Below are 16,747 nucleotides of genomic sequence, written 5' to 3' on the forward strand. Positions count from 1 at the left end.
TAATTGTGAAAATGTATGTCAGTAGGCCTATGCTGATATGCATATATTCTACAGATCTGTGTAAAACTCGTGCGTTTGTGAAGGCCCAAAACACGCAATTTGAGTCTGGGCTGCATTCGTATTCAGCAACGTTCAAAAATGATTGGAAAACAAATAGCTTCACAAGTGTTTTTTAAGAGAGTATGGTATTTGCCCTGCGATGATGGTCTGAATTTAGTTGAACGTTTTCCCCCGTTTACGAATCTGGGTGGGATAGTGAGAGATCGCACTGAACCACCACCAGAGAATCAATAACTTCCTGGCCTGCCTTAGTATTTCTAATACATCCGTTGGTGCGAGTGTACAAAATAAGCGATATTTTAAATCCCACATTTTTCAAGATATTTTTCTTATTTTATATAAATGTTCTTATTGAGGAAAGGCTTCTTCTTGCACATGTCATCTATAACACCCGGAACGCAGATCACATTGAAGTCTGTTTCTAACGGCGCCTATTTACGTCTGCACTCACTCAAGAGGGTTGGACGAAATGTCGTCCGTCAGGGTTAACTGTGATCAGCCAGTGAAATATTCTCGAAATTGACACGTAGCAAGTTTACCAATGGAGTAGGGTCAGCCCTGTGGTTAGGTAGCGGTCACATAAATATGTTGTTACATGGCGTGAAATAGTTTATCAGATAACGGATACATAAAACAGGTAAAGTCTGGTTTCGGACATTTAATTTGGCCCTGGTTTTTGGCTTGCTAATAGCACACTGGATAGTTAGCTTTAATCCTTTAATCTATGTAGTTGACTATCCAGCAGTGCAATGCTTTAAATGCCAATTTTGCGAGGTTGTAGGGAGCAAGCAAAGTGGCCATCCAACAGGTGTGTTGTACAATTCACAACATGGTGCATTGAAATTCAGGTGATCCTACTAGCATATATCTAGCTACTCGGGAACTACTGGAAGTAAACAGACTCGTTTGCTACCTACGTTTTAGCATGTAGTAGCACGCTTTAATCCTGCTCAACAACAGCAAAACATTCTGGTCTCACGCTCTTGCAACCCTTCAAATATGACGGACAATACAAAAACTACTCCATACTGGTTTTCAATAACTTAAAGAGCCTGTATTCTGATGCTCTTGTTCATTAAATGAGATGTTCATTGTACATAAATTACATTCTATGTGTGACCTCTGTAATTCTGTTACAGGTTTACCTTCTGTTTCTTTGTTTTGTGGACCCTGGCAGAGGTATGGCTGTGGGGCAGAAACCAAGCAGTGCAGAGACAATTGTTTTGGCTGGATTGAATGGACATAGTGAGACAAGGCACACCGGTTTGAATGACACTCTGCAGAATCACTCTGCCGACCAGCGAAGCTCGGGGAGGGCCAGAGTCAGACGCGACATGAGGTACAAGTGTGCTGCTTATGTGCTGGCCCTGCGGCCGTGGAGTTTCAGCGCCTCCCTCACACCGGTGGCTCTGGGCAGTGCCCTGGCCTACAAGCTGGAGGGCTCTGTGGACTTGGTCATCCTCATGGTGTGTGCCGTGGCAGTGCTGGTGGTGCACGGGGCAGGGAATCTGGTTAACACTTACTATGACTTCTCCAAAGGGATTGACCACAAGAAGAGCGACGATAGGACTCTGGTGGATGAGATCCTGGCGCCGCAGGACGTGGTCATGTTCGGAGCGCTGCTCTACTCTCTGGGCTGCTTGTGTGCCACCCTGCTCTACTTTCTCTCCACGTTGAGGATGGAGCATCTGGCCCTTATTTATTTTGGAGGGCTCTCCAGCTCTTTTCTGTACACGGGAGGTGAGCTTGGCATTAACCTGTTTCAAAATGTACTGACATTATTTCCCTCGCTTTATTTACAAGTACACACACTAATATCCAGATTCTTACGATACCTTCCTTGTCCTGTTTCCAGGCATTGGTCTTAAGTATGTGGCACTGGGGGACGTGGTGATCCTGATCACGTTTGGCCCCCTGGCGGTCATGTTTGCCCACGCCGTGCAGGTGGGTTACCTGTCTGTCCTGCCTCTGGTCTACGCCGTCCCCCTGGCCCTCAACACAGAGGCTATCCTCCACAGCAACAATACCAGAGACATGGACTCTGACAAACAGGCGGGCATCGTCACTCTGGCCATTCTCATCGGGCCCACGTTGTCCTACATCCTCTTCAACATCCTGCTGTTTGTCCCTTATGTGCTCTTCTGCATCCTGGCCACCCACTACACCATCAGCATGGCCCTGCCCCTGCTCACGTTGCCCATGGCCTTCCCCCTAGAGAGGCAGTTCCGCAGCCAGTGCTATTCCAAGATCCCCCAAAAGACAGCCAAGCTCAACCTCCTGATGGGACTTTTCTATGTCTTTGGGATCATTCTGGCACCTCAAGGAAGCTTACCGCTACTGTGATTGAATTGTAGCTTCTTTTATAGCTTTTTGTTGTTGTTGAAATGCAGACTAGTTTATGTACATCTCTGTATTTGTAATTATTTACTTGAGTTCAAAGGCTTTAATGTATTGTCTAATTTATACGTCCAGAGAAACAGTTTAGTTACTCTTCTTTAATACTGACAGATATAACCAGATGCATAACTGGTCCAGTATTTTGCATAGTTCTGTGTATCGACTGAAGTCTGAGGTGCTCAGACTCATTTGGTATAAGACTACAGTACAGAGGACATTTCGAGTCCTGATGCCTCAAAATGAGGACAGACATTGAAGAAATGGTTGCCATGGGTTGCAGCGGGCCCTCAGACTTTCTACCGGTGATGCAATTCTTCAAAATGTCAATAAACAAAATCTAAACCATTTAATCTCTGTCAATTGAAATTAAATGTCTGTTTTTTTTTGGTTATGTTAGGACAATAGCCTGATTTATTAGTCAGGGTTTGAGGTTAAAATTCTGAATTGCAATGTTTTTATTTGGGGGGGTATGAGATGGTAGCCTTGTAATTATCAGGTTTTGCAGTCATGGTTTGGAATTTCCATTTTATTTTGTTAGACAGAGGAGTGCAACCATTAATCGATCTAGTCTATAAACAAATATGAGTTAATGTACATGGAAATGCCCCCAAATGGTCCAAATCTCAGCCTAATTTGCATCGGACCAGTTAGTGATCTTTTAGGATTTTACTATTAAATGTATGTTTTGGGAAGTTATGGATTCATTAAGAAATGACATCTATTGTCTTTGTCTTGTTCCTCACATAATGACATTTAAAAAAAAAAATAGACTGCAAAAAATGTAATGTTTTTATTTATTTACTTCAGGTTCTTGCTGTCAGAATTTGATATTGAAATCCTTTTTGACTATTTCAGAGAAGACTATAGTTCTACATTTTTTTAAAGGGTTTTGAAATATGCATTGTAAATGGGGCCAGTGCCCATACTCTGCCACAGCTTTCTGTTGAGCTCCAAACTTCAGTTTTGAATAAGACCTCAATTCACCAATTGGAGGCAGTGCTTATCATTAGATATGCAAGCCCACAGTATTAATCCTCTGGAAGCCAGGAGGTTTTGCTCCCCCTCGGGCTTATGTGTTGGAGGAGATCTTCATGGGCTATACTCAGCCTTGTCTTAGGGTAGTAAGTTGGTGGTCTGTTGATATCCCTCTAGTGGTGTGGGGACTGTGCTTTGGCAAAGTGGGTGGGGGTATTGTCGGATGGGGCCACAGTTGCCCCCGACCCACCCCTGTCTAAGCCTCCAGTATTTATACTGCAATAGTCTATGTGCCAGGGGGCTAGGGTCAGTCTGTTATATCTGGTGTAATTCTCCTGTCTTATCTGGTATCCTGTGTGAATTTTAAGTATGCTACCTCTAATTCTCCCTCTCGTCCCGGAGGACCTGAGCCTTAGGATCATGCCTCAGGACTACCTGGCCCGATGACTCCTGGCAGTCCCCAGTCCACCTGGTTGTGCTGCTGCTCCAGTTTCAACTGTTTTGCCTGCGGCTATGGAACCCTGACCTGTTCACCGGACGTGCTACCTTGTCCCGGACCTGCTGTTTTCAACTCTCTGCTGCACCTGCTGTCTCAACATCTGAATGCTCGGCTATGAAAAGCCAAGTGACATTTCCTCCTGAGGTACTGACCTGTTGCACTCTCTAAAACCTCTGTAGTTATTATTTGACCCTGCTGGTCATCTATGAATGTTTGAACATCTTGAAGAACAATCTGGCCTTAATGGCCATGTACTCTTATCATCTCCACTTGGCACAGCCAGAAGAAGACTGGCCAGCCATCAGAGCCTGGTTCCTCTCTAGGGTTCTTCCTAGGTTCCTGCCTTTCTAGGGAGTTTTTCCTAGCCGCTGTGCTTCTACATCTGCATTGCTTGCTGTTAGGGGTTTTAGGCAGGGTTTCTATATAACACTTTGTGACATCTGCTGATGTAAAAAGGGTTTTATAAATACATTTGATTGATTGACTTGTATCCATTTGTAAATAACTTGTGTTTTATATGGAACAGGACTGGGACATGACCATTGGACTTGTCAGCCGAACTACTCAGTCTGATGGTAAGAATATGCATCATGTTAACTTACTAAATGTAGAAATGCCTTTATAGACGGTGTTGTAAAAAGCCGTACCGGTATAACTTAAAAGAGCAATCTGTAGTTGCTACATAAATGTTTTCAAACTAATAATATTGTACCCATTGATTCTTGAAGAATATAACTTAGAAATGACTCATGAGCTTAGTTCAATTGTTGTACCCCATCAGAAGCCAACATAAACCAATGTTTGTAAATAAAGTCAATGTAAACCAACACCATACACTGAGTGTACAAAACATGAACACCAGCTCTTTCCATGACAGACTGGCGAGGTGAAAGTTATGATGACACTTGTTAAATTCACTTTAATCAGTGTAGATGAAGGGGATTGGACAGGTTAAAGAAGGATTTTAAAGCCTTGAGACAATTGAGACATTAATTGTGTGTGTGTCATTCATAGGGTGAATGGGAAATAAATAATAGTTAAGTGCCTTTGAACGGGGTATGGTAGTAGGTGCCAGGCGCACAGGTTTGTGTCAAGAACTGCAACGTTGCTGTTTTTTTCACGCTCAACTGTTTCCCGTGCTTCTTGATATTAGGAAGGTGTTCTTAATGTTTTGTCCACTGTGTATAGCCTCACTACATGGGTAAAACTAATGTTGAAAACGTGGATGGTCAGCCTTGCATCCATAGCTCTGTCTATTAATTTGAGAGTGGTTACATTTCTCCAACCCCATCCCTCAACCTTTGACCTAAACTGGGGTGGGGATGAGCTTTGTTATTGTTTCAACTGCAGATTGCCTCTTTAAAAGGCTATTTATCGCCACACCCTACCATTTAGTATAGAACTACCATTTAGTATAGAACCCCCTCTACTTATCGCCTATCTGAATAAAAGGTACAAAGGGAGAAAAAAAGTTATTTGGTCAACCAAACCACAGACAACCTTTTGCAGTTCTAACGCTTCAGCCTCACCCCACCAGGTGCATAATATCCATCCACCATTTCAATGTTTTACAACTGAAGTTGTATTTAATAATGAATAACAACTTTACAAATACATAAATATGCCACTCAGCAGATGCTTGTATCCAAAGCAAAGTTTGAGTGCATACCAGTATGTGATCCCTGCAGGAATTGAACCCTCCACCTTGTCATTGCTAGCGACTAACTCTTATAAACTGAGCCACACTGGACCAAATGCTCTTTCCTCCATCTTTCCTTTCTTCCTTGAGACAATTATTGTTCTGGTTAGGCTGGGGCCTGTTCAGGAATATCTAGTCCATCTCAATAAAATAATTATACTCTCCTTGAAAAAAAATACCTAAACTCCATGATAAGACAATCATCATGTCTCCTCTATTTCATTACATTTCTATCTGCACTGCTCAAAATGCTTCCACAACCTGAGTTAAGCCCCTGCTCTCATGTGGCTCTGTCATCATCCACTCATGAGCAGTTTGTCATATGCAAGTCCATTTGTGTGTTTGTACCATATGTGTTCCTGATGAAGAGGGCATGAGGTTGTTATGTTCGGCTAAGGACAGGGATGGTTTATGATACAGGCCTTGCTAAGAACAGGCTGTCTAGCCTCATCAGTGTGCTCTGCAGCAGAGCGAGATAATTGACCCATTAAAAGCACAGACACTGAATTGGGAATAGTGAGGCGCTCACACAATGTTTTGTCTGCATTTCTACCGTTGCTTATTACACCATTATCCAACTCTACCGTTGGATAATGGTGTCCCGTCATTTCATTACACCGCTCTCTGTAATTATCAATAAGCAGAGGTCTAAAGTAACAAATTACAACTGCTCTTGTTACTGTTATTGAGTAGCTTTTCTTGTACTTTTTAAAGTAATTCTACTTCTTCATTAAAATGTCATTTAAGGAGCAGTACTTCTACTTAAGTATGATATTTCAGTACTCTTTCCACCCTTGTTGACAAGTGACACCATTGACTCAAGACATCAAAATTTGTCTTAAATATCAAATAACAATTATCATTTTGAAACACTGCCTCTCAAATAATTTTCATACATATAGGTAGGGACCAGGAAATATTGGCTTAATGTGGACACATTGCCATGTGTTGACATGGATAAGGTTAAGCTTAAACAGCTGCGTTTACACTAACGTGGTCTCAGGGCATTTCGTCTTATTTTGTACGGAAATCTGTGACACTCCATTTAGTATGAAATATGAGGTTACATTATGAATGGAATAGCGGTCGTACAATATCATACATCTTACCTGGACGTAAAATAGCATACAAATTGGATGAGGTAACTTTGCGGCTATAGAACCCTGACCTGTTCACCGAACGTGCTACCTGTCCCAGACATGCTGTTTTCAACTCTCTAGAGACAGCAGAAGCGGTAGAGATACTCTCAATGATTACCTATGAAAAGCCAACTGACATTTTCTCCTGAGGTGCTGACTTGTTGCACCCTCGACAACCACTGTGATTATTATTATTTGACCATGCTGGTCATTTATGAACATTTGAACATGTTGGCCATGTTCTGTTATAATCTCCACCTGGCACAGCCAGAAGAGGACTGGCCACCCCTCATAGCCTGGTTCCTCTCTAGGTTTCTTCCTAGGTTTTGGCCTTTCTAGGGAGTTTTTCCTAGCCAACGTGCTTCTACACCTGCATTGCCTGCTGTTTGGGGTTTTAGGCTGGGTTTCTGTACAGCACTTTGATATATCAGCTGATGTAAGAAGGGCTATATAAATAAATTTGATTTCAATAAATTTGACTTACCATACATCTTGGAAGACGAGACCAGGTTCCTTGTTGTGCTTTAACAACAAAGAATTACGGGGATAATTTACATTGGTGGTTAACAACAAAAGTTAGGAATATTTGAAAAGGTTAGAACTAAAATCACAAAAGTTAGGTGAATTTACGTAGCCAATTAGGTGAATTGACCTAAGCTTAGAATAAGGGCAAAGGTTAGCTAAAGTTGTCCCCGACTCTCCTCGAACATGCAACCTTTAGATTGCTAGAAGATCGCCGATTACGCCCAAAAGTTACAATTTAACCTGGACCTCAGTCTCAAAATACACATTAGCCAATTAAAATGGTTGATTTACTCGCATGTGATAGAACACTACATTGTAGCTGGTCCCATCAGATAACCTGGCACATGTTAGCCCTATGCTAACTTCACCAGGTGGCAGTGTAGACAATTAGGCCTAAGAACTGGCACACAGCAGCATTTAGCTGAACACACTACTACTGTGTTCAAGAGAAATGCTTTAAATGTTGTCATTCAACGAGCATGAAACTTCAGTCACAAACCGTGGTTTAATTGAGCCAGAGTTACCCGGAGCGGGGCTCCTGCACCTTGGGCCCAAGGGAGAGCCAGGTGGATCCGAGCTCCAGCACATAACAATTCAAAATATTAAAGTATGATAAACCATCATGTCAATCAATCAGTTTATCCAACTCAAAATAATACCTTTACCCAACTCTAACTACCCCAATTTACACTTATTGTGAGTAAACTAAATTTGAGTTAGAAAACATGAATATACTATTTGAGTTGGATAAACATATTTCAAGTTAGATGGGTGACATGCTAATTACATGTTGGGAGGAGACAGTGACTGATTAAGCACAGAACACAATCCTTATAAAACAGTTCCATATTTATTGCAAAATATTTTTGTACAGAATACAACTGAAAAAAACATTAACATAAGAATGGACAGTAAGGCCAACAGAACTCCAAGTGCTGTACTGTACACACACCAATAGTAACATTTGTTGCTTAAATATTATGTATGTACTTCTCATAGCAAACCTCTAGTGGTATATTTCAAAACCTCCTGGCTCTTCTAAAGTATTATTACCTTTACCTGTGCACAGAGACTACTCACATGACCCCAGATGACAATATTTGATTATCTAATTCATTCAATCAGAAATGCTCGCTATACTCATCATGACTAAAAAAAAAAATGTTTGGGCTCCACATTTTTTTGGATTGATATACTTTGGATCAGAATTCTTTAATATCAGTTGTTAATCAGAAGCGCCGTCTCAAATGACATCCTATTCCCTATGTAGTGCACCACCTTTTACCAGAGCCACACACATCCTTTTGAAGATTTGGCACTGGTGCAACGTTAGTAGTACTTCTGAGTAAACCTTACTTTCCTCTCTCCCACACAGCTTTACAAGGCAGAGGTTACAGGTTACAGGTTTTTCTGACATTCAAATGTACATCTTTAATTGGCTCTCCAAAAGTTGGGATCTAATGTTACAAAACCCCTGTCACTGGAAGTTTACAATAGAAAAATTAAATAGAAGATTAAAATAGATCCATTTTTTTTAATGCATAAGCCCTTCGGAAAACAAACCAAACATTACAAAGGATGATTAACGATAAAGTACAATCCAAAATGCTTTGCCAAACACAGATTGGGGAGGGTTTCTTCCAGGTAGGATGACTATGATGTGAGACAGACATCTGTTTGAGAGAAAAAAGATACATGACAAGAAAAGAGTCCAAAGGCTGCCAAAATTCCACATTGTGACAAAATAAAGAAAAAGCAAATACATGCTCATTTATTTTCTGGCTCAGCTTTGGTAGAAGTTCACACACCTCGCTTGATCAATAATCGTTCCTGTTCTGTATTGGAGGATTGATTCATCATCGTGTAAAGTATCAGTGTTCTTCCTCTATTTAGAGGACACAAAGGCCTCCAGAAGTCAAAAGTAATTCTGTCCAAAAAGAGTCCAAAGTTGACCTAAACATAATGACAAACCTCTCTGCACCACCAAATGGGCTGAGCCCTGTCTGAGGCTGAGTGTGATGATGCTAGCAAGCAGGTCTGTGGGCTGTGTAGTACAACACTACACACTGAGGAGTATAACAGACGCTCAGGTTCAGATGAACAACAGACACAGGCTTCGATTATGCTTTCGATACATATCTATAAAGAACAAAGCCGATGGGTATCTGGGTGATGGTATAATGAAAATTAGTTGCACTTTGTCATCTGACAAAGTCTTTCCTTTGAAGCAGCACACAAACCCCTCTCTACGATGGTGTAATTTAAACAATTTCATACCTAAAGCAGGAAAGGTATGTTGGACCGAAGTGAACTTATCCACAGGTCTATTCTGCTATAAAAGCTCTAGCTGTTGTGTTATCAGATCTCAACTACAAGTCCCTTAATGAACACACACCAAATTGTCAGATGGCTCCAACGTAAAAAGGGTTGACAAAAAAAAAACATTCCGTAACCTTTGATACTAGAAGTGTTTCAATGAATCAGGACCCTGAGTAGAGAAGGACATAGGCTTGGGTGAAATTTCAGCAGAAATCATTTTTTTACTGAGCAAACACCAAAAATAATATGACTTTAGCTAAATAGAAACACCTTTGACATAAATAACTCAGTACTAATTACTGGTACTCTTAAAACCACACATCTAACCAAACCCACAACACAGTCTTCAGCTTAGAATATGCATATACTCATGCATATATAAAGTGTGTATTTTCCCCTTGTGTACGTACGGCAAGCGTGAGGGGCTATACAGAGGAGCCTTTAGTTATACCATCACCCTCAGGAGACTAACACTGATAACAAAGAGCTTCATACGAAGGAGAGCAAACATAATACACCGGATTCAAGACAGGGAGACATCAGCCAGTTCTCTGCAGCCTTGTAAACAGGGTAGGCAAGACAGGCAAACAGGGGGAACAGGGTGGGATGCAATCTAACAGGGAGTAACAGACATCCTCTTAGAGCAGCACAGGTGATGAACTATTCAGAGAGACTTCCTCCCTGGTTCGTAGGGATGTCCTCCTTGTGGACCAATGGGAATGGAGCTTGCAGCACTACTGCCTCCTCCTGACGCAACCCGCTGCGGCTGCTACACACTGGGAGCCACGGACAAAGCATTGCAGAGCATTTCAGGGGCCATGACTGGATTTGAAGAAATGAAGAAACAGGCAACAACAAAACAAAAAAATCAGTATGACCACATCCAGCTCATTGACACTGCTGGGAACCCTGGGTGCAACGTCACGCAATGGAACACAACAAAGCACAGCAGCTGAGCCAGGATGGACGATCGAGTGGCTAATCCCAAAGGACTGAGGAGCAGACTGACTGGGCCACAGGGGGAGGGGAAGAGAGGAAGAAAGGAGGAGGGCCTGGTTCAGACAAAGAGCTGGATGCGCTCCCGGATGGTCTGCCTGCAGATGGGGCAGGTCTTGAGGGCGGCGCTGCAGTCGATGCAGGAGGCGTGGCCGCACTGGAAAACCAGCTTGATATGGTTGTCGATGCAGATGGGGCAGGTGATGCGCTCCTCCATCTGGCGGTAGCGTGACTGCAGCTGCTCCAGCAGGTTGTGCTGCTCGGAGTTCTCCGAGCCCGGGCTGCAGTCCACCTCTGTCTGGTCTAGAGGGAGAGGATGCACATCATTCACTTCAACATCACACAGTATTGTGATCTGTACTAGTATTAGTATGACCCGGACATCTTCTATTTACCAATTTCTAGCAATGCTCCTCACCGACACGCATCAATAAAAATCTGAAAACAAGACAGGTCTTCTACTCATCTGTGGTATCATTACCTTGTCTAATTTTCTTTGTGATCGTGACCTGGCATTTGATGCATTTCTTCATTCGATGAGCACACTCTGTGGAGAGATTAGGGAGAAGCACAAGGAGTTACCTCAGATCCCAAACATCAAGACCTCAATCCTAAAATAAGGTACCGAGTACAATTGTGGGAACATCAAAGGCCAGTTTCCCCGGACACAGACCTAAACCACTTTCAATGGATGCATTTCAGTCCAGGACTATCCTTAATGCTCCAGATGCCACCCCACACCAGGGCTTGACATCCATTTTTTTTCCCACTTACCCTTCTGACAAGTAGGACTGATATTTTTACTTGTCCGAAAGCTGAAGTCACTTGTCCCAACAAATAAAAAAGGACCCTAACACCATCGGCCAAAAGGGTGACTGAAAATGAGTGAAGTACATAGAGGAGGAATCTGAAATAATTTCTAAGCTTGCCCATAGACCACATGTCAAAGTTGTTCCATGGAGGTCCGAGTGTCTGCAGGTTTTTGCTTCTCCCTTGTAATTAATTGATTGAATAAAAGTCACTGATTAGTAAGGAACTCCCCTCACCTGGTTGTCTAGGTCTTAATTGAAAGATAAAACTAGCAGACACATGACATGGCCTTCCATGGAATGAGTTTGACACCACTGCAATAGATGATATTATTGCCCCCTAGCTACCATCCAAAATAATCTACAAAAAAATAGATAAAAAGAAAGAAGACCGCTACACATTTGGCTGGCATGCTACGGGAGGGACAAGCACAATCATGACATTGACCAAATATACAGTGGGGCAAAAAAAGTATTTAGTCAGCCACCGATTGTGCAAGTTCTCCCACTTAAAAAGATGAGAGAGGCCTGTAATTTTAAAATACTTATTTTCCAACATAATTTGCAAATAAATTCATAAAAAATCCTACAATGTGATTTTCTGGATTTTTTTCTTCTAATTTTGTCTGTCATAGTTGAAGTGTACCTATTATGAAAATTACAGGCCTCTCATCTTTTTAAGTGGGAGAACTTGCACAATTGGTGGCTGACTAAATATTTTTTTGCCCCACTGTATTTAGTGGAGCCAAATCTTTTCGAATAGCCTATTCCACTCTGGTGTAGCTGTGGCACGAAGGAGACGTGTAGTAGCCTAGGCCTATCTGGCTATCCGTGTGTGCCGAAGCGTGCAGATGGAGTGAGTGACCCGGTCAACGAGCCTCGCTGGCTGTGCGTCTTGTGATGGGTTGTAAATCATCATGGGCTGCAGAGCAACTCTGCTGTCCTCAGAACTGGATTTCATTATTACCTTAGGCCTCACCTTAAAGGATCTCATTATTACCTTAGGCCTCACCTTAAAGGATCTCATTATTACCTTAAAGGATTTCATTATTACCTTAGGCCTCACCTTAAAGGATCTCATTATTACCTTAGGCCTCACCTTAAAGGATCTCATTATTACCTTAGGCCTCACCTTAAAGGATCTCAATATTACCTTAGGCCTCACCTTAAAGGATCTCATTATTACCTTAGGCCTCACGTTAAAGGATCTCATTATTACCTTAAAGGATCTCATTATTACCTTAGGCCTCACCTTAAAGGATCTCATTATTACCTTAGGCCTCACCTTAAAGGATCTCATTATTACCTTAGGCCTCACCTTAAAGGATCTCATTATTACCTTAAAGGATCTCATTATTACCTTAGGCCTCACCTTAAACAATGTAAAACTTTCTGAAATGACTAATTCATTCTTTGATCATGAAATTGCAGGGCAGGACAGATCTAGCATGCATTAAACTGAAAGAGTGACTTAATAGGCCAAGTAATATTCATGTCAAATGGAGAGAAAATAGAACATTTGGGATCCTACAACAATAAGACACTGGAGTGTTGGATATAGGCAATTTACTGAGAATGTCAACCATGTACGCCCTGCTGTGCACTGCAGCATCGCCGCTGCCTTATCCAATTCTGATTGGACTAATTGTTTGATATTGTAATTTTTTTACTTGTCCATTTAGACAACTGAAATCAATATTCTGGTTGTCTGACAATTTTTTTTATTTGTATTGCCCCGGACAAGCCTTAATGTCGAGCTCTGTACACTATCCATCTACCTTCGCAGGCAACAATGTGCTGGCAGGGGCAGAAGAGGACGAGCAGGGCCAGCTCGGAGCAGATGAGGCACTCGCTGGGCCCTGGCAGGGCGGGCATGGCCAGGTTGGTCATGGTGTTGGGCGTTGTGTGGACCCGCCGTAGGCTGGTGCTGCTCAGTGACGTGCCACACGTGATAGCCTGCAGCCGCTGCAACCTAAAAGGAACGGATGGATGGAAGACTGATTTGGTACACATACTGTATGATTAGAGGACAAATCCTATCTTCTTTCTTTTGGTTACGGTAGTTATTTGTTCTGGTCTTTTCTTTATCACTTATTTTAAAGCCCATTTATGTCTGATTGGGGCATTAATCTCCAGGCTGAGCCATCGGAGTGAGGAGTGTGAGAGGTGTTGTTATAATAGTCACTGGCTGCTGTATGTACCGGTACTTCTCGGAGAAGCTCTTGATGAGCTGCAGCACGGCTGTATCCGCCACCAAGTCCAGGGGGCTCTTGCCCTTGTGGTTCGCATAGTTGATGTCGGCGCCCTCCTGTGCCAGGAAACAGGCGATGGCCGCGCCCACGCTCAGCTCCGTGTTACCCATCAACCCCGAGCTGCTCAGCTACACAGGAGACATGAAGAGGAGGGGAAGAAGAAAGATAATTGAGTTCTGATGAACCTTTAATCTGGTAAATTAAAGGAATCACATAAGTGAGCTTGAAAGCCGCACACATAAGATATAGCAGAGAGAGAGACAGACAGTACAGTGTACAACAACCACAACAAGAGTGTAATTATTGGGGACATAAGATTACACTAAAGCTAGTAACTGATCATTAGTATAAATTCATCAATAATCTTCTATTAATTATAGTAATCAGTGGCATGTCAGAGATGCAAGCTGCACACCTGTTTACTAAATTCAAAGGGCATGTCTGGTCCTCATACACAGACTAGAGTACCGCAAGGGTGTGTTGTCACTAAACCCAATGCACCCCAGCTGGACAAATCCAGAACCCCCCCCCTCCTCCTTTGCTGACAATGTGAATACAGGGTACTAAGACTGGCCACCTTGAGATGGCCAGTTTGTGTTTGTTTACCCCATCCATCCACCAAGCCCCAAAAAAGGCTTGGCGGTTGGCCAGCATTGTTTGAGCGCTGCAGTGTTTGGGGTCGTTTTGAGAGGATGCCCTTCGCCAGTGGCAGCTAGAACACAATGCTGATGATTTGCATTTACATAAAGCTCTTCTCAAAATAACAGTGCTTTATGTTGTAATTGTGCAGTTATTGGGGGGTAACTAATTCCTTCCACCAACAATCTGTTGCACCTACCTACCTGGGGGTGTAGTCATACAAGGCTCTGTTGTTACCTTGTCCATATTGTGAAAGATAATTAATTCCCAATAACCTACCTAGCTAATAGAAGGAACACATTTTTTTGAATAGAGGTGAGGAGTGATTGTGCCTATATGAACCTGGGTGAGAATCTCTCTCACACCGTCCTTCTCCTGGCCTGGGCTCCATCTTTACATGCTTCAGCCAACTCCATTGGCTACCATTGTGAACAAAAATCAGAGGAGTTTGGCTAAAGCACATCTGGGACCAGGCTGCCCGGTTAAGGATGTGATCAGGACAACATAGAAAAACTAGCCTGTTGGAACTAGTCTGATCGCTGTGTTCACCATTCTAGGAAAAGCATGATTTTGGCTAGGTGATAGGTCAGTTTCAAATGTATATGAATGGAGGACAATGTTAGAAATGCAGGAATTCCTGACTAATCAAGAAGGATCACACCCCTCCTCACAGTCCTACCTGACAGTAGAGCGAGGACGATGAGGAGCCCGGGCCCCCCTCTCCTCTCTCCTGTGTGGTGGTTGTGATGCTGGAGGTGGCCGGGGTGAGCTTGGCATTGGCCAGCTGCGGGCGGCTGAGGGCCACATGCATGGCCGTGTCCCCGTCCTCGTCCTCCACGTTGACATCGGCGCCCTCGGCCACCAGCAGCTGCACCAAGTCCCCGTGGCCCTGCGTCACCGCCAGCTGCAACGGCGTCTGGTTGCGGTTGTTGCGGATGTTGATGTCGCAGCGGCCCTGAGAGAGGGTGGGTGAGAGGCCAGGCAAATGAGAGAGGGTGAGTGAGAGGCCAGGGAAAGTTAGTTGGTGTGGTCGTTTTGAAGCGTAAAGGTACACGTTGATTTAATATAACTTTGTGATCATCTTTAGGTATTGCTGTCATGTAAACAATTTTGGAAGGCTAAGGTACAAATGTTAGATTGTATGTGTTTGCTTTTTATGTCACTGTCCTGTGACTGCCTGGTATCTAAGTATTTTCCTGTGCTGTTTTGTTCCTATTATGCTGTACTGTACTAAGATTGTGCACGGAGGGGTCAATTGGCTGGAAGAATACAATATTAAGGACAAACGGCTGATTTCGCTTTTCTGGGGCAGAAAAAGGTTCAAATGCTTGTGTTTCTTGTCAGAAACATTTAGGTCTTTAGGCCTAAGACATGGTAAAAACAACTAGACCTAGTGGTTCCTCATAGCACTTTTTATTTAATTTTAAAATGTAGCCTATATTCAAATCCAGATGCATCTTATTTGAAAGACATAGCCTATAGGATAGGCTAAAATATATTATTTTGTTTAGGCTAGTTTATTTATTTTGTTACTTGTAGTTCTTATTTTAAGATTTGTACAGTTAGATAGGAAAAAGGCATATCCTATTTGGCCTATTTGTTTTTTTGGGGATAAGCCAATGTTCATTCGTTACAAAGAAAGTTCCAAATAATAATTTTGTTTTATCTGATTGTCTATCTAGGATTTTTACAGTTCGATAGGCAAAAGGCATAGCCTAAGGATAATGGGCCTATTCGTTTTTAGCCCAATGTTCATTTAAGTGTTATAAAGAATATTATAAGCTAAATATTAATTTGTTTTATCTGATTGTTGTTGACTTTTATATAAAAATACAGACTCATCATTCATTTATCTGCTGCGGGAGCACTTAAACAAATATTTATAATATTGTCGAAGTTTAACTTGAAGTAACGTTTATGCGGCTTTAATTGACAGTAGGCCTAGCCTATGTGTAGGCCTATATTATTGGCTGTTTGGTTTGCAAGGAGGGATTTTTTCCAACAGCACAATTGTTCTAGTACTTGTAATGTTTAGTGTGGCATTTCTGTCCCAGTTTCAAAGGATGCTGTCAATGCAGAAATAAGGAAAGTTTCTTGGAAAGTTCATTTTAAGCCAACAAGTCGTTGAAAGTGTTGAATGGAAACAACTCTTCTAGCTGCTCCACAACTGAAAATGTCATATCTGTTAACAGCCACCAGGAGGAGGTCTCCTTCCTAACTCTGGGGAGCAGAGAGCGAAGGGGAGACAGAAAGATACAGAGATATACAGGCTGGGTGAAACCCCTTTTTAGCCCCGTTCCTTACTTCTTTTACAAGGATCTCGGCCACGTCTCGGTGGTTGTTGAGGGAGGCCAGGTGCAGAGCTGAGAAGCCGTCCTCCTTCTTGACGTCCACCAGCTGACGCGCCCGAGCCAAGATCTTCTCCGTGGCCCTGTGGA

General features: G+C 42.6%; 2 protein-coding genes across 6 annotated transcripts in view; one reads left to right on the top strand and one right to left on the bottom strand.

Annotated features, from left to right (window-relative positions):
* Positions 1-444: 444 nt before the first annotated feature.
* LOC110492228 (ubiA prenyltransferase domain-containing protein 1) lies at positions 445-2,823 on the top strand. 2 transcript variants are annotated; one of them, XM_021566362.2, is made up of 3 exons: positions 445-697; positions 1,200-1,800; positions 1,916-2,823. In XM_021566362.2, the coding sequence occupies exons 2-3, from the start codon at positions 1,242-1,244 to the stop codon at positions 2,401-2,403; spliced, it is 1,047 nt and encodes a 348-aa protein (XP_021422037.2). In that variant the 5' UTR covers positions 445-697; positions 1,200-1,241; the 3' UTR covers positions 2,404-2,823. The 2 variants fall into 2 exon arrangements, with proteins under 2 accessions (XP_021422037.2, XP_021422038.2); XM_021566363.2 differs by having other exon boundaries at positions 480-697; positions 1,238-1,800.
* Positions 2,824-8,125: 5,302 nt separating this feature from the next.
* The window catches only part of LOC110492229 (E3 ubiquitin-protein ligase MIB2), a 70,809-nt gene continuing 62,187 nt past the window's right edge, over positions 8,126-16,747 (bottom strand). For all 4 annotated transcript variants that reach the window (XM_021566366.2, XM_036947199.1, XM_036947198.1 and 1 more), the window contains 6 exons: positions 16,614-16,740; positions 14,989-15,264; positions 13,620-13,798; positions 13,197-13,390; positions 11,091-11,156; positions 8,126-10,912 (listed from right to left, as the gene is read on the bottom strand). In XM_021566366.2, coding sequence (XP_021422041.2) covers positions 10,671-10,912; positions 11,091-11,156; positions 13,197-13,390; positions 13,620-13,798; positions 14,989-15,264; positions 16,614-16,740 — 1,084 coding nt within the window. In that variant the 3' untranslated portion in view covers positions 8,126-10,670. The remainder of the gene's footprint in view (positions 10,913-11,090; positions 11,157-13,196; positions 13,391-13,619; positions 13,799-14,988; positions 15,265-16,613; positions 16,741-16,747) is intronic.

Source organism: Oncorhynchus mykiss, chromosome 16, assembly GCF_013265735.2.
Source record: "Oncorhynchus mykiss isolate Arlee chromosome 16, USDA_OmykA_1.1, whole genome shotgun sequence".
NCBI classification, from domain to species: Eukaryota; Metazoa; Chordata; class Actinopteri; order Salmoniformes; family Salmonidae; genus Oncorhynchus; species Oncorhynchus mykiss.

Bases quoted from the DNA above. Each gene is read 5' to 3' on its own strand.
- LOC110492228 (XM_021566362.2), top strand. From the start codon at position 1,242: ATGGCTGTGGGGCAGAAACCAAGCAGTGCAGAGACAATTGTTTTGGCT. The intron at 1,801-1,915 runs GTGAGCTTGGCA...TCCTGTTTCCAG, and splicing joins CTCTTTTCTGTACACGGGAG to GCATTGGTCTTAAGTATGTG.